This window comes from Melitaea cinxia, chromosome 16, assembly GCF_905220565.1.
Source record: "Melitaea cinxia chromosome 16, ilMelCinx1.1, whole genome shotgun sequence".
Taxonomy (NCBI): domain Eukaryota; kingdom Metazoa; phylum Arthropoda; class Insecta; order Lepidoptera; family Nymphalidae; genus Melitaea; species Melitaea cinxia.
In genome coordinates this window covers 1108813-1130788 of record NC_059409.1, presented here as the reverse complement: position 1 = coordinate 1130788, position 21976 = coordinate 1108813, and the positions used below count along the sequence as shown (strand labels likewise).

The window sequence follows — 21976 nt, the reverse complement described above, 5'->3', positions numbered from 1 at the left end:
CTAAAAAACATACAAATTATTGCTTACGCGATAGTAAATATTGTTTACGTTTGCTCGTGACGTTATTTGGAAAAATAATGTTAAGTTTATGAATCTCTGGAAATAAAAACTCAACGCTAAATGTGTTGCTGAACGCTAAACAAAGAAAATCGACATCATCATCACAAGTTCGAACCAAAAATGGCGTGAACTCATGTGTTTTGTCCATAGTCACCACGCTGGGCAGGCGGGTTGGTGACCGCAGGGCTGGCTTTGTCGCACCGAAGACGCTGCTGTCCGTCTTCGGCCTGTGTATTTCAAAACCAGCAGTTGGATGGTTATCCCGCCATCGGTCGGTTTCTTAAGTTCCAAGGTCGTAGTGGAACTGTGTTACCCCTTAGTCGCCTCTTACGACACCCACGGGAAGAGAGGAGGAGGATATATATATATATATATATATATATACATAGTGTTTGACTGATTGCCACAGCTTAAATTTCATAAGTAAAGGAGACGAAATCTAAGAAATAATCCTATTAATAGTCAAATAGTTTTTAAAATTTGAAAGAATTAAAATTCAATAAAAACACAAACTCAAATTCTCATTAACGATATTTGTAAATATTTAATCGGTATACATGGTTGCCCCTATCTCCGGGTCAGCGAGATACGACCACCGAGCTATTTGTTAAAGAACGTCAGACAGGGCTGGACCAGTGAACGGACCTGTCGAGATGGCGGCAAATTTTTTATTAATTTTCTTTGCCCTTTTCGGGTTTGCATTTTCTGAAGTCGCTCAATTTACAAACTGCGGAGATAGTGAGTATTTATTGATTATTATTCAAATTTAAATTTATAGCGTCTTCATTTACGTATAAAGCTGTCTCCAAAATAAGATATATTCTTTCGATAAATTTCAAGGAGTTATTAATACATATCGTCTTTTTTTTTCTTTTCAAGAATTTTTTTTTTTTTTTTTTAAAGGCAATGTATTAGATTTTTTTTTGTTGTAAGTGTTCCTTTTTTGTAGTAATTCTTCCTTCCTTCTTTTTCCTTTGTCCCTCCATTCTTTTTTCTTCCATTTGTATTAATTTTTATTGTCTACTATTGCGTCTGTTTTATAATTCAAAGTTTTTTTTTAACTGATTCTATGTGATCAATGTAACTAAGAATAGGTAGTTGTGACTCGCTCTTTAAATGTTTGTCTTCACCCGTGTAATTCACCCCCATGATCCCGTGGGTATACGAAACGTAGCTGGCTATGACAGAAAGAGTTAAAGTAAATGTGTGCTCGCACCTCTCTCCTTGCTCCGTTCGCCTCGCCCGATCACACTGTTCGTAACGCTCTCACGCATGCACCAAACTCCCCAAGTCAAGCGTGCGTAAAGAAATTTTACTTCAAAAATAAATCCATAAGAAATTACTATTTATATTAAGATCTTTTAGTAATCAGTACCTAAAGTCTCATTTAAAAAAAACATTTTAACATTAACGATGTTATAAATTAGATGCACAATATATTTCAGATAACTGAGTCTACCATTATTGTAATTTGTGATATTATTGTTACTGCCATCACATTATGATAATCATTAAATAACTGCATCTAAGAAGATCTATAAATGTATTTACATACACACACCGAATTATATTCGAAAACGTCTTCAATTGAACTTTGATAGTGTCGTATCAGAGAGCATATCAATGTACTTAATGTACGGAACGAACTAGCGTGTGTGCTGTCTGTGTCATTTAGCTTACACGCATATTTACAGGGCCTAATTGTAATAAAACTTCTTGACGCACGCTTGACTTGGGTCGTAAGCCGGTGAATGTGTGACGAGAGCGTTACGATAGAGAGAGATATAAGTTGAATCTAGATGGAACTAAAAAAGTTTTACTTCAGTCGTGTAGTCTAAAGCACACTCGTTTTGATTTCCGTATTAAAGACTCTCCCGTATCATTACATACTCGTAGTATAAAACAAAGTCGCTTCCCGCTGTCTGTATGCTTAGATGTTTAAGCTACGGAACGGATTTTGATGCGGTTTTCGTTAGTAAATAGAGTTATTCCAAAGGAAGGTTTATATGTATCATCATCATCATCATCATTTCAGCCTATCACAGTCCACTGCTGGACATAGGCCTCCCCGAGTTCACGCCAAAAATGGCGTGAACTAGTGTGTTTTGCCCATAGTCACACAGACGGGCAGACGGGTTGGTGACCGTAGGGCTGGCTTTGTCGCACCGAAGACGCTGTCGCTTACGCTGTAGTCGCCTCTTACGACACCCACGGGCAGAGAGGGGGTGACTATATTCTTTGCTACCGTAGCCACACAACGAATGTATAATACATGCATAATATAATATAGTAGAGGAACACTTATAGTTGTTGCAATCGTGCGAAGCCTGGGCGGGTCGCTAGTTTTTTCTAAAATTTTAAAAATTGTGAATCAATTAACGTTTCGACAAACATTGTTATGAAAATAATTTTGTTTTAGAAGTTAAATTTAATATTTTATTATTTAAACATTATTTAGTAATATTATTAATTTATTAGTCATACATTACATTATTTGGTCCAATTTAAATTTGATCGAATACAGACGACAGATATTTAAATATTTATCTGACTACGTTGTATTGCTTGTCGATAAAAATGGAAGTTGGCTTTTTCGTTTGAGCGAACACAATTGTCTTAGATTAATTTGTTGATTATGTATTTATTTCCAGGCGATGTGTGCGATATCAACGAAGTCCGCATCACACCGTGTAAGAAGCCGACTATGTGCTCTTTAAAGAAAGGGACTACTCCAAGCATAGCCTTCGACTTCACACCGAGTAAGTAATAATTTGTTAACTTCCTTTTAGCGAAAGGTATATTCCATTTCTACCTTAGCTATAATAAATACATTATTGTAAAATTCAAAAGAACTTTTTAAAACCTTCTTGAACCTACTTAGAAGATATTAAGATCATTATATTGAGGTAGTTACAGTACATCTACCAACCTATGCTCGTTACATATATTTTTTCAAAGATTAATGTGATTGTAATCTTTTATTCCAGAATTTTCAAGTGATTCTATAACGACTGGTCTCTTCTGGGATAGCCCTGGTGGTGAAGTACCTTTCTCAGAGCTCGATAAAGCTAATGGGTGCCTGTACACTTCATGCCCTCTGGAGGCTGGCAAGAAACAGGAGCTTGACTACAGTCTTCAATTATCCAAGAAGTTACCCACTGTAATTTTTTTTTGATTTTTTTCCTTAATTACGAAATCTAATTCGATTTGTTGTTATTTTTATTTTAATCATTGTATGACGTAGTTACCGCACCATCCTGTCTTATATAAAGATTAATTATTTTATAAACATACTAGCTGCTGCCCGCGACGTCGTCTGCGTAAACGCTATACAGCACCAAAAATACCTACGATTATAACTTTTAAAATAACATTCATTTACCCGTTTGTTCTTTACATTTCATATCTACAGAAAAATCTCATAGATGGCGCTGCTTTAAAATTGTCTTGTGTTATATTCATTTAATTATGTTTATCGGCTTAGTAACTTATATTGCGTGATTTTTATAGTGTTAAGCTAGCTTATATAGCATGGTTATTAACATATTAACAACAACGTGACGGTAGAGACCCGTCGTCGTATGATAAAATAGTAATATTTATATATATTTTATTTGTTTTCCATCAATCGATATAATTTGTTAAATGTATAATAATTATTATTTCAACTTTTCAGGGTAAATATACCTTCAAATGGAAGATATGGACAGACGACGGCAAAGAGTGCTGCTTCAGGACTAACATCGAACTGAAGAGATAATAACATCATAACAATGTGATATGTACATATAATAAACGATTTTATATTACGTTTTTAATATTAATTGCTAATATTTCTGATATAATACAAAATGTCGAACTTTTTATTCCCACAATAGTAGTCGCAGATTTTTAATTTCCTTAAATCACACAGTTTTTATAGTATATTTTGTCTTCGTAAAGTTGTAATTTGTGTAATCCTCTACTTATAAAAAATCAAAAATAAATCTTTGTGGTAGTGTAATCCTTTACTTAAGAAAATCATATATGGATAAAAATTGGACATAAAAATATTTGGAAAAATTAGCTAGAAATTAATTTAACAATTCCAGAACAGAGTTTTGGTTTCAGTTAGGCCGAAAACACCGTTTCGTTCATTTATAAGTTAAAACATCCTTAGTACAGATTAGAAAATATTCCCGTGTCCCTGTCCTGTAATACAGCAATTTAATAAAATGTGACCTTTTTTTTTGATCCGCCAACCCGCAGTGGAGCAGCGTGGTAGATTAAGTTCCAATCCTTCTCCTCCATGAAGAAAGAGGCCTGGCTATACCTAGCAGTGGGAAGTTACAGACTGAATGTGTGGAATAATATCCTTTACTCTTTATTATATTTCAAGTATAAATGAGGAGCAAGTTTCAAGTATTAACGCTAAACTCTTCATACTCAATAGACCGCCGCGCCAAAGCGTCGTTACATATATACTTTGCATAGTAATGTTTCGCAGATTTTAAAACCAATTCAGCAATTCATAGATAACGTATAAAGGAAGTAACATAAAATCAAAAATCCATATTGCACTGTTAAACTATTTTTGTTTTGCTGCACTACTTAACATTATTTCTTGCATTTTATTTACTTTAAATTACACAACTGAGACCAAACGAAATCAAAATCAAAAATAGCTTTATTCAAATAGGCTTCAAGAACACTTTCGAATCGTCATTTTACAAATTAAAACTTTAAAAATAAATTATTTTATTTGTAGAAGTAAAGCTACCACTCCAGAATATGTTTTTTTATACGCCTAAGTCGGCAAACAAGCTAAACTAACCTGATGGTAAGCCATTACTGAAACTTATAGACGCCTGCAACACCTAAAACATCAAAAACGCTTTGCCAACCCTATGCTCCCCCAGGAGCCCTGATCATCTTACACACCACAGGAACACAACACTGCTTGAAAGCAGTATTATTTAGCTGCAATCTTCTGTCCTCACATAGGACTTCCCCAGTCAGGGTGCTCCAGATTTTGAGCAGGATACTTCCTGCTGTGTCCTACCTCATGATGTGACTCAGAATAATAACAGCGAGACCAACTGCTCTAAGCTCAATTCATTTCCACGTCCGTCCACGTTAGAATAAATTTCAAAATGATGCACAAAATTAGCATACAATTTTTTTTTTTTTTGTAATAATGGTAACCAAAATTCAGATAACTCTGCTATTATCAAAACTAATATTGATAATAACTAATTCAATGCGTGTGTTATTTGACATTTGCAGGCGTTACATACAACAGACACCAGATCAAAGTGTTATCAGTGAAATAATTATATTCTAGGTACAATAACAAGTTCGGTTTAACTGTGTGTGAACGAATCGCATTTAGCGACCCTTTCATTTACTAATTGAATCCTAAGCAGAATGGACGCAAGATTAGTAGTATTTTTTCTTTTTTGCGTTTTTAGTTTCATCAATTCGGAATATGTAAATAGGAAATTCTGTAAAGATGGTAAGTTTCTTTCGTTTTTATATTTTTCTTGTAATAAAATTGTTACATTGCGTCTTTCTCTACACAGTATGCTTTATGATTTAGCATCCCATGAGAAAAGAGTCTTTGTTTTTTTCTAATGGGCAGAAATATGTAGCACCGTGATCTTCGCTAAGATTACGTAAGGTAGCTACAGCAATTATTCTTGTAACTTTTTTATGTTTATCGCATATCACCAATACGATCAATTAATGTCTGCCCAGCGTGTTGACTATGGGCAGTACACATGAGTTCACGCCATTTTTGGCACGAACTTGTGAGGCATGTCCAGCAGTGGACTGCAATAGGCTGAAGTGAGTAGTTAATTAACATTTGATTCCATTCCAAAATACATAAAAATATGATATCAGAGAATTTGTATACAATGTAATGTAATTTATGCTACCATTTCATACTCACCATCGTTTAAATTGAATATTTGATCCACTCACTATCCTATGGCACTGGCCCACAATCTTACCATAAAAGTCCAGGGCTTGTTACGAATCTGTACTAATACTATGTGACCGTAAATTCGACTGCTTTGACGTTTAATTACTTCACCGCCCCCATAAAACAGGTATAGAAAGGAAGTCATATCCTAAAATGGCAAAACACTCTTAGGTGGCTTGAAATATATTATGGCATGGGAAGTCCAGTTCGCTACTAACACTTATACAAGTTTTGAATGACATGATTATGTTTATTTGTGGGATCAGATTCTTCAATCGTCTCACAAAAACAAGACAGATATTTAATGAGGTACAGGTTTGGCAGAATTCACTTTTCTGGAAGCCCTATGGCTACAAAGGGAGCAGGTCTAATGGAGAAGGGAAACCCTGTTTTACCGATTAATATTACGTAGTTAATTAAAACGACATTACTGAATGTAGAATTGTGGAAAAGACTAGATGGACATAAATCGGTCTTTCACAGGGATATATTTCAGATCCTTTTATATTTATAATATACATTAAGAAGAAAAGTTATTTTTATTATTAAATATTATACATATTTATATCAGTACCTACTGTATTTTTGTCTTTCATTTAAGCAAGTTAAAATTTATTAAGCTTTTTATAGATATATATGTATTTGTGTGTGTATATGTATGTGTGTATGTGCATGTGTATTTATATGTGTATATGTATGTATATATATATGTGGTGTATATGTACGTATATGAGTATAATATGTTCATGTGTATGTTATATAACATTTTTGCGCCCCATCCCACACTTCTTATTTAGTCCTCTGTCCAAAGGTTGCCTGGAAGAGATCGCTATATTAGCGATAAGGCCGCCTGTTGCAACTGATGCAAATTCTATTTTTATATATCATTTGTAATACTGTTAAAACCTTGTATTGGTGTGCGAGAGTGTAAATAAATAAGTAAATAGTTTTGGTAGAAATCATGTCCGCGAGGAATTGTACCAAGAATGCTGACAGCATTTCCCCGTTGAATCGCTATGACGATTCTCTGGATAAAAAATGCACCAGCCCTCTTGTCACCAGTGGAGGCAATAAAGAACCTAATATTTAATAATAGGAAAATATTTGACAGTGCATTGCATGCTTATGACAAATGAGATATTTTAAGTTATACGCTTCTTCATAGATACCTGACTGGTTTGGACAACTACTTTAGTTTTGAGAAAACCAAGTATGCGGTGTTCAATTTACCTTACATCCAACTTTCACGTCATAACTTTAAAATTGTTTACAATATTTTGTTTCTAGTGATACTTTAATACAACTAACACATATTCATAATTTTTCAGTGAACCCAAATAAATGTAGCATACACAGTGTAAAAATGGATCCCTGTCCGGACGGTCCGGGATTCTGTTTACTGAGACGAAATAAACCATACACTTTGGCATTTGACTTCACACCACGTAAGTTTTTTTTTTTACTCAAATAAAACAACAAAAGAAATTTCCTTAAGTGTTTTCCCTAAATACCCAATTTTATTATTTTATCCAACCTTGGATTATCTATACCAGTAATGTTTTTATATTCTGTTACAAAGCTAAATCTACTTCCGCTACATTGTGGATTAGTGAATATACATGTCTTCGAACTTGTTCTGTAATATGTGCTCGTAGATTTATTTATAATGTTTCACTACACTGCCTGAAATAAGAGGAAATATTTAGAAAAGTTATTTAAAAATAATATTAAGAACAACAATAAGAATTATATTAAAAGCTAAAACAGTAATTCAATCTTAAAGACATTGTGTGCAGGTTTCGAAGCAAATAAGTTGATGCTGTCTATCGTCAGTGACAACCAGAATACAGGATCATTCGACACCGTTGTGACGCCTCCTGTCGACGCCTGCGAGTACTCCTCGTGTCCCCTGGAAGACAATGTTAGACAAGTTATGGATATCGACTTCGTTTATGAAAAGAAGCATTACGTAAGTAGTAGATGTGAAACGATTTTATTTCCATTAATTTAGAATACATGAAAATATGAAATGCAATAAATATGTACGGGTTAACGCACATTGAGCAATATGATTGTTTTGCTAATTAGTAACCTCTTTAATATAGCTGATTTATTACGAAATTGTTATTTTACTTATGCAGATTTCTAATGAAATTGATATTTGTTTGCTACGAATGACGTCAAATGACGTCTTTACTTCTGCCTATATATACTCAAAATAATCTTAATAAATTTAGTGTTTGATCGACTTTCATTGGGTTTGGTTTCCTTCATAACCTTCCCTCACATGTCATCTCTCACTCAACCATAGACTGTTCCATACAAAATAATTTATCTATATACAAATAAAAGTATTGTACCTATTGACAACACAAATCTTATTCAAAAATAACGTGTAAATGTGGTCATAATCTAGTCTAGGAGCAACGATGGCAAGCTGCTGGCAACATTCTTCATTTAAACAGCAATTTTATATTCTATGGCCAAATTTTTTTCATTTAATTATTTAATTTGCTTTCAGGGTAAATTTCCGATACAAGTGAGACTTTGGAACGAGAACGACGAAACTGAAGCCTGTTGTTTTACTTTAAACGTCAACGTATTTAAATAAACTGCTTTAATTATATTTAAATTTGAAAGCCATTTTAAGAAGAAGAAGAAGAAGAATGTATTTAAATTTCGGTCCTTAATCATCAAATAAATACACAAAGAATAACTGCTAAAATTGGTCTAAATACTTTATAGATAAGATTTTAATTATTTATTTATCCCTACTAATATTATAAATATGTGTGTAAGTTTGTTTGTTACGCTTTCACGTGAAAACTACTTCCGATAATCACGAAACTTTATGTATATATTGTTGGAGGTATTAGAAGTAACATGGTATACTTTTTATTAAAAAAAAATCTATACGAGCGAAGCCACAGGTAAAAGCTAGTGTTTTATAAATATGTGTAAATTTTACGTAAAATTTTTTTTAAATACTACGGTTTCAAACTAGCGTTGATGCCGCGTTGGCGCAACGGTTACAGCCGTGGATTGTATCTGTTGCGTTGGCGGTTGCGGGTTCGATCCCCGCTCATGACAAACATTTATATTGGCCATACAGGTGTTTGCCGTGGTCTGGGTGTTTGTGCAGTCTTTGTGGGTCTCCCCACCGTGCCTCGGAGAGCACGTTAAGCCATCGGTCCCGGTTGTTATCATGTACACCTGATAGCGATCGTTACTCATAGTAGGGAATATATCCGCCATCCCGCATTGGAGCAGCGTGGTGGATTAAGCTCTGATCCTTCTCCTACATGGGGAAAGAGACCTATGCCCAGTAGTGGGATATTACAGGCTGAAGCATATTACAAACTAGCGTACCGTCTGATGGTACGCACTTACCGTAGCCTATGAACGCCTCTAACACTAAGAGCAGGTTATCCACCTTACCCCTGCTGTCAACAAAAAGCACCCAGGTACTCTGGCAATCTTACTCTTACTCACCATAAGAATACAAAACTACTTAGAATTATTACTTTTTTTAATTTTTACTTGTATGGCTATCTTCTGCATTTTACCCTACCTCTGTAATTTATATTAAACACATAATGAACACTACATAATCATTACACATCCTTATTATTGTCGATTAATATTAAATGTGATGAAGTTTCATTTCATTGCTATAATAGCCCAACATAACACTTTTTACGACGGCCGAGGTAACTAAAATTGCGTTGTAATGAACACCAGCTAGTCAGACCACCTCTATTACCTAGGCGCTATTTACAAATCTATCCCTGTGGTCTAACCGCAAGAACTAACGGCGCATGCAAATCACTAGAGACTTTCAGACAACTTGGTTTTTGTACTTAACTATTACTGGTTCGATCACGATTCAGCTTGTAACATCCCACTGCTGGGCATAGGCCTCTTTCCCCATTTAGGAGAAGGATTGTGGCTTAATCAATCATTATTATGAATAACGATCACTAACAACTGGAACCAATAGTTTAACGTGCTCCAGAGGCACGGTGGGTAGATAAATAGACACACAAGGACAGACTTCCATACCGGAAATAAATATTTATACAAATACAAATAAATATTCATCCCGAGCGCGAATCAAACCTGCAAAGCGCAGTGTTTAGTCGCCTCCACGCCCATGTTAAATATGATATTTTTTTTTAAATTTGTTTGACCCATTGTCGCGGTCTTGCATCAAAGGGAAATCGAAACTGCGAATTTTAAGCACGACGACAAAATGTCCGACGAGATTAAATAAAATTTTGTTGTACAAAAAAAAGTATGTTTGAAACGCGCTTGAATAAAAAAATGTCCGATTACGATTTTCGTTATAACTTTTGATATATAATTGAACTGATTCAATCAGATTTTATCTTCAAAATTAAAATATACAAACAAGTCTCAGGTATAATAAGAATAATATTGAAAGGTATATAAAATATTTTTCTTGAAAGTACAAGTAATTACTCTCAAACGGGTCTTATCGCAGGCGCTCCAATTGATAACACGGCTTTGAACCCGCGACCGCTATCTCACCGTAAAAACAATCATATAATTCTCGAGCTTTCTATGTGCACAATTGTAAAGACCTGTGCACATCAAAACCAATGTAATCACTTGTACCTCAAAACATTCTATGATTTCGAAGAATTCTGGTGACCATGCTTCACTTCAGCCTGTAATATCCTAGTGCTGGACATAGGCCTCTTTCGCCATGTAGGAAAGGGATCAGAGCGTAATCCACCACGCTGCTCCAATGCGGGTTAGCGGATATATTCCCTACTATGAGTAACGATCGCTATCAGGTGTTCATGATAACAACGGGACCGACGGCTTAACGTGCTCTCCAAGGCACGGTGGGGAGACTCACAAGGACTGCACAAACACCCAGACCACGGCAAACATCTGTAGGGCCAATACAAATATTTGTCATGTGCGGGTTCGAATCCGCAACCGTCGGCACAAAAGCTACAAAACAGGCTGTGATCGTTGCGTTAACGTGTTGTCATCAGATGTTAACAAAATAATCGTCACAACACCGAAGAATCTATATAGTAACATTTTTACTGTTTTTCATGTGCATAGAGCCTTAGGTAAGCTGCAAAACCGGGACCTACAGGCTAGCCCGGAATGCGGGGTGAACGAACCCCGCTGCCCTAGGTGGACCTAGGATCTAATGCTTTCACATTTAAACAGTTACCTACACTTGCTGTCTACTATGTTTTTTGATAAAGACTAGCTCATCAGTTCGACTGTACTGGAAATGTTATAAACTTTTTTTAACTGACTTCAAAAAAGGAGAAGGCTTCTCAATTCGATCGTATTTATATAAATATTTTTTAATGTGTGTTCGGAAATAATTTCGTCGTTTCTGAACCAATTTTGCTGAATCTTTTTTATTGGAAAGGAGATATCCCAAGGGAATAATGGCATCCCAGAGAAATTGAGGGGAAACGTAGCGGCAAATAGTGCGTTTGTTAATTTTTTTGGTCTACTTACGTAGTACGTACTTGTCAATATAATAGAAGTCGATTTTTTTCGTTTACTAGCAAACACAATTATGCTTCTTATCATTATTTGATTTTTGAAGTAAAACTTCCTTACGTACGCTTGACTCGGGGAGTAAGGTGGTGAATGTGTGACGAGAGCGTTACGAAAAGTTCGTTACTCATAATAGAGAACATATCCTCCAACCAGCAGTAGAGCAGCGTGGTGGATTTAACTCCAATCTTCTCCTACACGTTGAGGCCAATGCCCAACCGTGGGATTTTACGGTCTTAATCGTAACCGTATGAGGAGCTGGAGGGTGCAAGCTGAAGACAGATAGCCAAGGCACGACTAAGACTTTAGTATCTTAGACGATGATGATGAAGATGATGACAAAGAAAATATTATTGAAAAATTCTGTGGTAAAGAAGTCACATTTTATTAAAACAATCAAATTAAATCATGACTAAGTTTGACATACATAATTTTATAACCGTACTGTTACGCTTCTCAAAGTGAGTTATATCACGAGATTAGCATACTCAAAGAAGTAACAAATACACTTGTCATGCTTTTAAGTAATATATAACGAACAAATATAACTGTATGATATTATTTTAGTTTATAATATAAATTAATACAGTTAGGGAATTCCGTTTTCGTAGAGACAGGAAGACTAACCGGTTCCAAGTTTACACTTACACGCCTTAACACGGAACCGACAGCCTAATTCATTCATATAAAAATACATGTTTGAATTATTATTAACAAAATGTTGATATACGTAAATGAAGTTATTATATGACAATAGATTGCTAAAAGTACGGGTAGTTTTACCTTAGCGGTAGCGGCGGGTCTGTTACGTTAGCGGTTGCAGCGTCGATTTCTGCTCATGACGAATTTTTGTCTGTGCAATACAAGTGTTTTGATGGTCAGGGTATGTGTGTATGTATTAAGTGTTTCCGAAACAATGTTATGGGTATGATATTTTAAATAGGAATATGAATACAGATTACAGTATCTTCTTACTAAAATAATACCTTACTAAAATAATGTGTAGGTTTTGTATAGCTTTGGTTACGGATTAGAGATATATGTAATACGGAAACGATCGTAAAGACATACAGGCAAACCAATCTTTTAAAAAGAATTTATTTTCACTTCGCACTGATAGAACTTGTCTATTTATTAGAGAAAAAACTGTCAAACATTGTACAGTTGATAAGCCTGAATGGAATTGACTATTATTACTAACACTGAGATATATAATTATATTATGATAGGTCAATTAATTTATCAATAACTCGTGAAGATAAAAGCTATCATTGTCTGATTATAATTCAACATCGATACTGAATATAAAAGATCAAAAAAGTAAATTAGCTATCAATATTAATGAATGATTAAAATATTCATTATTACAGACTATGTATCAAAGGTTTTGAAAAACTACACTATAATGAGAAAGAAAAAGTACTTAGGTAATACGCAGAAATTATAAATATATATTTCAAATCGTTTTTAGCAGAATCTATATTTAAAATCGCAACGTAACTTTTGATTAACTAAGCTATAACTAAGACGATATATACCACTACATAAGTATAAAACAAAGTCGCTTCCCACTGTCTGTATGCTTAGATCTTAAAAACAACGCAACGAATTTTGATGCGGTTTTCTTCAGTAAATAGAGTAATTCCAGAAGCAGATTTATATTTATAATACATGCATGTTATATAGTAGAGAGCACTGATAGTTTTTGAATCTGTGCGAAGCCGGGGCGGGATAGTTGTGGTATAATAACAACTGTAAATCGTTTTTGAAGACTACTTTAAGAAATCAAGAATAATTTTAAATTTAAAATGAGATTCGTTGGTTCGATATAACCTCGAGTTTAATGACCAATCTCGAAATACTGTCATTTTCTTATATACTTTCTTTACAATTAATCCGAAGCTATGTCTTCCTCACTTCAGTAATTATTGTGAAAAATTAATTATGTAGACAGTCACTCACTTCTTATATAAATAAATATGAATGTTGCTAACCGCATAATTCGGGAATGGCTCGACCGATTCGGCTAATTTATTATTTTGTATGTTCCTTAAAGCACACGGAAGGTTTAAATAGTAAAAAAAAAATTAAAAACAATTTTTTTTGGTACTATTACATACATTACATTTACATACATTTTGACAGACTGAAGGCTGTCCGGGCAGATAGTAGAAAATAAATTACTGTAAAAACAAAAATGATATCTCAGTTCTTGTGGTAGAGTACAATAGAAAATATAAGCATACGGCATGTCTAATTGTAACGGTACTTATTAGCGGTTACCATATCATAAGACAACTGTAACATCTGGAGCATCACAAGAGACCTGACTTTATCTCTGACCCCCTAAACCCCCTAAAAGCTTAAGTTACCTCACTCACCACAAAAACACAACACTACTTGGGAGTAGTATTACTCGGCTGTGATATTTTGCAAGGTTGGGGCCGTGGAGGTACTTCGGTCGGACTGCTCCTGATTTTGAGCAAGATATTTCCTGCTGTACCCTGTTTCAACACAATCTGAATAACTTTTTTCATATTTATATTTTTTTTATATAACTAGGTCGGAAAACAAACGTGCGTCTCATCTCAAGCTAAGTGATTACCGTAGCTTATAAATGTCTGCAACACCTGAAATATCACAAGCGCTTTGCCGACCCTATCCCTAATTCCCCCAAGAACTCTGGTCACCTTACTCACCAACAGGAACACAACATTGTTTGAAATCAGTATTATTTATCTGTGATCTTCTGCAAGGTCCAGGTCATCTCCAGCTATGTTTTACCTCAGTTAATGACTTAAAAACACTGCACTTTTGATGAAAACTCAATTAAAAGGTTTTAAAAATAAATACTTTTTATAGAATTTGAAAAGATATCACTCTCCAAAATAAAAAGTCTTTGCCACTTTGAAACATGAAACCCAACGTTGAATAACTTGTCGTTTCTATCAAAGTTCAATCCTCGTATCACTGTCGCCTTCCAAATAACTCTCACCGGCTCGCATTACTGCTATAGTATTACGTGTTTGTTACGATCGAAGCTTCCGATGCAGAACGACATTCGCTTCCAATGATCTAGGAAAACAAGATAGGGATGTGTAACATCCTATGGCCCGATTATGTAATTCTGTTTTACATATTACTCAATCAATCTTTGTAGTAAATAGCAATCGTATGCTATCGTCAAACTCAAGTATTCGAAAAATCAAAATCAAATAATTAAACTAAGGTAATAGTAGTTCAAGCTTTAAAAGTACATTTGTACCGTCATTTTACAAATTAAAATTATATTTGTTTTACAATCATTGAGTATAGTTTTAGTGAAGCTACCACGTACTTGGAACGTAGATTCTACGGAGAAAAATTGGCAAGAAGCTCGATAGTCACTCTCTTATACTAGCAAATCCCGAAGTTCTAAAATTCAAGTTTCAAAACTACTAAATTCCTTTTGCCAAAATAGCGCCAACGGACCCGCAACTTCTCTATTGCAGATGTCCGTGATGGCGTGATTAATAAAAACCACAACATCAGAAAACGTTACCCATTTGCTCCCCCTTTTTTTATAAAACATTTCAAACACTATGCTTTCTTAATGGTAGATAAGTAAATTATATTTTAACAGGTCCAAATATCTGACATTTTCGTCGAAGACTGTTGTTTATAGTATCCTGATTTCTATCAGGATACTCATAGCAGTGTATCGTTTTAGAACGTGTCTGATTCTTATCCAAATATGTTATCGCCAAGGTTTCAAAAACTGGAATCTAAAATAGTTTCTGCTTGAATTTGGATTAGTCACACAATCAGTAGGCAGACATAGAAATGGCAACAAAGGCCGTCTAGAACAACTGTCTGTAATTGGAACGAAATCTATTCAAAAACTTGATAATGGCCTATTTAATTATAATAAGTTTAAATAAATAAAACATTAGTATATTATTGAAACGACTTAAGTTTTTATTTGAATGTTAATCATCTATCTAATATCATTTTGAATATAAATAAGTACAAACTCAATACAAAATAATAAATTTTAGGATTAAACTAAGTGAATTTTCGCCAGCGCTCACAGATCTTTTTTATTTTATTTGTTTTTTATTTCTTTTAATTACGCGTTTTTAATTTTTTTTTTTAATTTGGTCTCCATTTGGCTTTTTTTTTAACCGTGACGATTTTAAGAAAAAAAGATTTGAAACTTATCGACGTAGCATGTCAAAGATTATCTTAAAAGTGTACTTGACATTTGTGGAGAGCTAATTCTTTGCATATTTTCGTGCAAAGATTCATCAACTTTTCATGCATAATTTCTTCAGAATTTGAATACTGTTACTTTTTTCTGTCCTAAAATATTACAAATAATGTAGAATTACAAACATCTTTAAAAGGTGGTACTGAATAGTTCTAAATATCTGTTGAAGATGTCATCTGTATGTTGCAATGCTGGGCAAAGAGTTTTCTTTCACGTTTCTTATAGGTTAGCGCTTAGCCTTTATTTTCTGCCTTTTGGATACATACATATTAATGTAATAATAAAAACTCCTTAACACTCTGTGGCCTCGAATTGAATAAAAATCCTTAGTTGGAATCCCGACAACACACCATACACAAGATAAACCAGACCATACAATATTCCAGCCATTAAAGTTTATTTGTATGACCTATGTAAACACTTGGATCGAAACCGGGACCACTAGCTAGCTGGTGTAACCACCGAGACCAGCAAATCACCATAAAGTACATAATACATACATTCACATATACATACAAGAGTAAGAATCATTCAAAAACCGCTAAAATTATTACTCAGGTACGATTTCGAGTAAAAAAAAATTAAATGAACAATGAACTCGAAAAAAGTCATTACAACCGCAATAAAATACTTCTTGCATTTCGACCACACGACGTCACACCTGACCTTTCGAAAGGACATCAGCAGCATACGCTCAGTTGTATGTGGAACTTGGGTTTATATGGCGCTAGCATCTTTTTTTAAAATGCCACTCCTTGTGTAACTGAATTTTATTACCTACAATGTATTACAAGGTAGGAATAGGTCCTATGCCACTCCTTGTGTAACTGAATTGGATTGCTAACAATGTATTACAAGCTAGGTGTAGGTAATAATTTAGTTGTGGATAAATTTTATCTCGCATATAACTTACTTATACGAGTTATCAATGGGAGATAAACAAGTCTTTAGATCCTTTTCGCCTTAACAAATACAATATAAGTTTTAAATTAATACATCGCAAATTGAAATATCAATCTGACAAAAAAGTACGAAGTTAAAAAAGATAATTGTGTTTGCAGGCAAACGAAGAAAAACCAACTTCAATTATATCGACAAGTAATACCACGTAGGTAGACAAAAAAATGTCAAGTAAATACGCATTATCAAAGATTACTCCAAAAGTTGTAATCAGATCTCGATGAAATTTAAATATGACCACATGATAAACATCGGCTTTCGATTAAATTAAAAATAATCAAATCGGTACACCCAGTAAAAATTTATGCGGATTTTTGAGAGTTTCCCTCGATTTCTCTGGGATCCCATCATCAGATCCTGGTTTCCTTATCATGGTACCAAACTAGGGATATCTCCTTTCCAACAAAAAACGAATTATCGAAATCGGTCTATAAACGACGAAGTTATCCCCGAACATACATAAAAAAAACATATATACGGTCGAATTGAGTAACATCCTCCTTTTTTTGAAGTCTGTTAAAAAAGATAACATATTACATTAAGCAATCAGTGAAACAGATCCACAAATAGATGATATGCCATCTAACGGCAGAGTCATTCCTACAACCTATTATCCCTGTAGTTTTCCTTACTGTTAACTAGATTTTGACACTTTTTCGAAATTTTATACGCCGACCTTAAAATTACTTTAACTTGTTACTCAGCGGATATCACAAGTCGATCTTCATGAATACTCAAACCCGATTCTGTTCTCTTTCTCGTCCTTGCATAGCCTAGTGCGTAAAAAGGAGATTTTTTTAAGGAGAGGTTGATGTTTTTTAAGGTGAGGTTGATCACCGACGGCATAAATTAGTTAGCAGATTAGGTCCTCTTGTTTCTTGGCTGTTTCAATATTAAACCGGCTTTTATCAAATCAAGTAACAATTAACGTTTCAAAATCATGTACGTATTTATATTTTATGTTCAGATAATGCAATCTAAATCTCACGGTATTATGTAAGTATCTGTTGAGATGTTTAATCTCGTCCGATTTTGAAATAAATACTTATAGACGGTTTTTATTAATCTACTTAATATAAGTAACAATAAATTACTGGGTTATCTAAAGTCAAGATATATACATATATATATATATAATTTTGTAGGTTACGTCGTCCTCCGACCACAAGAGTGTTGTGTCTGGTGGGCTTCTGCCTCGACGGTTGTTGTCGGGTTCTTGTATATATAATAAATCTTCAGATAACTTTAATATCGCGATGTAGGATACGTCAGTTCTTAAATCGTTTGTTGTGCGATAGATGTCGCTACAATTTAATCGAATTATGGTTAAAGTAACCATATAGGTGAGACACATTTTGAAAATCATCTGAATCATCTAATTATTTATACAGAACGTGTTTCATTAAATATTTACAAATTTAACCAAAAACCGGTTCACTGATAACGCTAATTTACGTTTATTCATCGTTGTTAACAATTAATACGACGTTTAAAAACAAATAAAGCTAAACACTGAAGTTTGTGTCATGGTTTAATTTAATAAGCAGTTTAAACTTAATGATGAAAGCGGTAATTTAAATGTCAGCGCGTGCTGGAAGGCCAAGGTAAGCGAGTGAAGAACGAACTACACATTTTATATATTTATATAGTAGCTATAGTAGCGGTACAATCCAGACATTAAAGTACCAAAATTAAATGCCTATTTAAACGCAGTCATACCAATTACCAAGTGGCCTCAAGTAGATATTACAAGAACTTTCGCTAGGCGTTTGTTGACTTATCGATAACAATCTGAACTGCAAATTATATTGCGGTGAAGTATATTGTGGAACAACAGTTCCGCTGTAGTGGTGCCTAAAACCCTTCTTTTAGGGGGTACAAATACTTCTTTCCGGTTTGGATGTGTGTCACTGTGGACCTCTCCACCGTGCCGTGTTTGTGCAGTCGTTGTGAGCCCACCGTGCCTCGGAGAGCACGTTAAACCGTCGGTCCCGATTGTGATCATAAATACCGATTAGCGATCATTAACCATAGTAGGATCCAACCCGCGGTGGAGCAGCGTGGTAGATTAAGCTCTGGTCCTTCTTCGTGGAGAAAGAGGCCTATGCCCAGCGGTGGGATATTACAGACTGAAGCAATGTTATTAAAATTCACCTCAAACTCAACGGCCATCACTATACTTTTCTCCTGGTTCCGGAGTCCGGATACAGACACAATACATAAACACAAACGTACTGACCACGGTAAGCATCTGTTTGGTCAACTCAAATGTACACCATGCGCAGGAATCGTACCCAGAACAGTAAGCCAGAGCCGTGACCGTTGAACTAACACGTCGTCAAAGTAACGTCGTCATAATATAGGTTGTTAGTTCTAAATAAACATACTTATTTTACATAATAATTTCAATAAATATTTGTCGTTAGTTGCAAATATTCCATTGGGGTAGACAGTCATCGCAGTATGCTAATAACTGAAACGCAGTTAGAAGGCTAGCACTAACATGATTAAATATACGCTAAAGTTTCATCGTTAAAAGAGCACAAAAGATTCCGAATAACATTCGCAGGAGTAACTTTGTAAAACTAATTCTCTTTTTAGATTTAAATTTTTAATATTACCGTCTTACGAAAGTAGATTAAAATTTTTATAACAAGGTTATAATTAAAAAAGTGGAATTAATACGTATTGTTTAATTATTATTAAGCTACTTATTATATTAGTCATAATTTAAGTGTTTCTGTATAATGGTGTATTATAAAGTAATTCAGTAGTACCTATTTTGTTAGTTAAAAAATATTTTTAAATAATATTTGCTTATGAAAGTGATAAATGATAATTTATCATTACATAAGTTTATACGCATTTATGATATAGGTACAAGCTTTAATGAGACAATTAAAACTTTAAATTGTAAAGTTATTTTTCATTTTGATTTATAACACATAACTTCGTACGACACAGTATTTAATTTGTTACTATCTCACTACAATTGCTTATCTTTAAATATATAAATTACGCGTCACGCTGTTTGACCGCAATAGACTCCTTAACTACTTTACCGATTTTAATGAAATTTGCACATCGTGTGCAGTACGATCTAACTTGAAAGATAGGCTATATTTTATTTTGATATATCTAATTGTTATATTTAATAATTGTTTTTGCTCGCAAACGAAAAAAAACCGACTTCAATTACATCAACGAGTAATACAACATAGATCGATGAAAAAATAGTCAAGTAACTACGCGTTATCAAAGATTACTCAAAAAGTAGTTATCAGATCTCAATAAAATTTATATGTGACCACATGACAAACATCAGCTATCGATTAAATTAAAAATTATCAAAATCGGTACACCCCGTAAAAAGTTATTGCGGATTTTCAAGAAGTTCCCTCGATTTCTCTGGGATCCCATCATCAGATCCTGGTTTCCTTATTATGGTACTAAACTAGGGATATCTTCTTCCCAACAAAAAAAGAATTATCAAAATCGGTACACCCAGTAAAAAGTTATTGCGGATTTTCAAGAGTTTCCCTCGATTTCTCTAGGATCCCATCATCAGATCCTGGTTTCCTTATCATGGTACTAAATTTGGGATATCTCGTTTCCAACAAAAAAAGAATTATCAAAATTGGTACATCCAGTAGAAAGTTATACAGTATAATACAACGTAGGTCGACGAAAAAAGCGTCAAGTAAAAACGCATTATTAGATATAACTCGAAAAGTAGTTGTTAGATCTCAAATAAATTTAAATGGGACCAATTGGCACACACCACCTTTCGATTAAAATAAAATTTGTCGAAATCGGTCCACACGGTCAAAAGTTCTGATGTAACACACACATACATAAAAAAAAATACAGTCGAATTGAGAACCTCCTCCTTTTTTGGAAGTCGGTTAAAAAATAAAGTGGTACGAAGTGCGCCTTTTCAGCTAGCATATAAATATATTGTGACGTTTTGTGAGTGAATATTTCTATGCACGCGATGAATAATGCGGGTTTTTACAATGTACTTTTATCAACGGATCGACAAGCTTACACCAAAATTCACATAGACAATGCATACACATTGATTTATAAAACGTTCGTTTTAAAGCAATTAAATTGATTCGATTCTCAATAGAAGAGAGTTTGAAAATATTTTTAAAATTACTCACTGCCTGAATGTCTGTCGATAAAACAAAATTGTCAAAATAAAGTTTGTACTTAGCTTGCAAACATTTATTTACTTAAATTTTATCACAGTAGTAAACAGTTTCATGCCCTCGAATCAGGTTTCTCTCGCAGGTAAACAATCTAACGCTAAGTTCACGCATTCACCGCCGCGGGCCCAGTTCATCTGTTCGCGGTCGCTTTATCAACAGAACTAGCACTTGTTTCATAGAAAGTTGGTAATGTAATGAAACGGCGGCTTTAACTGAGGTAGAGTACTTCAGGAAACCTGCTCAAAATCTGGAGCAGGCCGACTGAGGAAGTACTTCGACCTTACCGAAGATTACAGATAATTCCGCTTTTTAAGCAGTGTTGTGTTCCTGTGGTGAGTAAGGTGAAAAGAGCTCCTGGGCGGATAGGTTTGGCAAAGCGTTTTCGATGTTTCTGGTGTTGCAGGCGTCTATAAGCTACGGTAATCGCTTATCATCAGGTTAACTGTGCGCTTGTTTGCCAACCTAGTTTTATAAATAAAAAATAAAACAATGAGGTTAAGATTTATTTGATATAGGAATGATAAGATAAGAGGTTATTTAGAGAAGGTTTTTTTTTAAATAACAAAATCTAAAAACATTCGAGTATTTCAACAATAAGTATACACTTGACTTTTCCATCTTAGTCTTGTTCAATTATTATTTCATTGATAATTGTATAGCTTTTCTCATAAATTTTTGACATGCATAGATATACAAGTATTAAACAATACTATTGTGTCTAATGTTTACTTTGTGTTTTTCTGATTTAGTGCCATCGTTCTAACAAAAAAGTCTAATATTATTGTATTGAACGAACAGTCTACAAAAAAAAACTACGGAAACTGAATTCAAATTTTTAAAACACTTACCTAATTGTAATCTAGTAGGTTTTCCCTCCATGGCTTTTTCTACATAGATAATAACAAACAGGAACTGTACCGTGAATCGGTACTTATTTATTTATTTATATATCAATGAAGACAGATTTGTTTG

The 21976-nt window shown here is 34.2% G+C and overlaps 2 protein-coding genes across 3 annotated transcripts; both read left to right on the top strand.

Annotated features, from left to right (window-relative positions):
* Positions 1–663: 663 nt before the first annotated feature.
* Positions 664–3869, top strand: LOC123660848 (MD-2-related lipid-recognition protein-like). Its single transcript, XM_045595877.1, has 4 exons — positions 664–798; positions 2712–2819; positions 3048–3220; positions 3737–3869. Exons 1-4 carry the CDS (start codon positions 714–716, stop codon positions 3818–3820), a joined length of 450 nt encoding a protein of 149 aa, XP_045451833.1. The 5' UTR covers positions 664–713; the 3' UTR covers positions 3821–3869.
* Positions 3870–5411: 1542 nt separating this feature from the next.
* LOC123660846 (MD-2-related lipid-recognition protein-like) lies at positions 5412–8769 on the top strand. 2 transcript variants are annotated; one of them, XM_045595876.1, is made up of 5 exons: positions 5412–5554; positions 7354–7470; positions 7822–7994; positions 8547–8644; positions 8691–8769. In XM_045595876.1, the coding sequence occupies exons 1-4, from the start codon at positions 5467–5469 to the stop codon at positions 8634–8636; spliced, it is 468 nt and encodes a 155-aa protein (XP_045451832.1). In that variant the 5' UTR covers positions 5412–5466; the 3' UTR covers positions 8637–8644; positions 8691–8769. The 2 variants fall into 2 exon arrangements, with proteins under 2 accessions (XP_045451832.1, XP_045451831.1); XM_045595875.1 differs by having other exon boundaries at positions 8547–8769.
* The last annotated feature ends 13207 nt before the right edge of the window (positions 8770–21976 follow it).

What these genes read in the sequence shown, in the direction of transcription:
- LOC123660846 (XM_045595876.1), top strand. Translation starts at nt 5,467, where the DNA reads ATGGACGCAAGATTAGTAGTATTTTTTCTTTTTTGCGTTTTTAGTTTC. An exon ending in GGCATTTGACTTCACACCAC is followed by an intron (nt 7,471 to 7,821) that starts GTAAGTTTTTTT and finishes CATTGTGTGCAG; the next exon opens with GTTTCGAAGCAAATAAGTTG. An exon ending in TTTATGAAAAGAAGCATTAC is followed by an intron (nt 7,995 to 8,546) that starts GTAAGTAGTAGA and finishes ATTTGCTTTCAG; the next exon opens with GGTAAATTTCCGATACAAGT.
- LOC123660848 (XM_045595877.1), top strand. Translation starts at nt 714, where the DNA reads ATGGCGGCAAATTTTTTATTAATTTTCTTTGCCCTTTTCGGGTTTGCA. An exon ending in AGCCTTCGACTTCACACCGA is followed by an intron (nt 2,820 to 3,047) that starts GTAAGTAATAAT and finishes CTTTTATTCCAG; the next exon opens with AATTTTCAAGTGATTCTATA. An exon ending in TATCCAAGAAGTTACCCACT is followed by an intron (nt 3,221 to 3,736) that starts GTAATTTTTTTT and finishes TCAACTTTTCAG; the next exon opens with GGTAAATATACCTTCAAATG.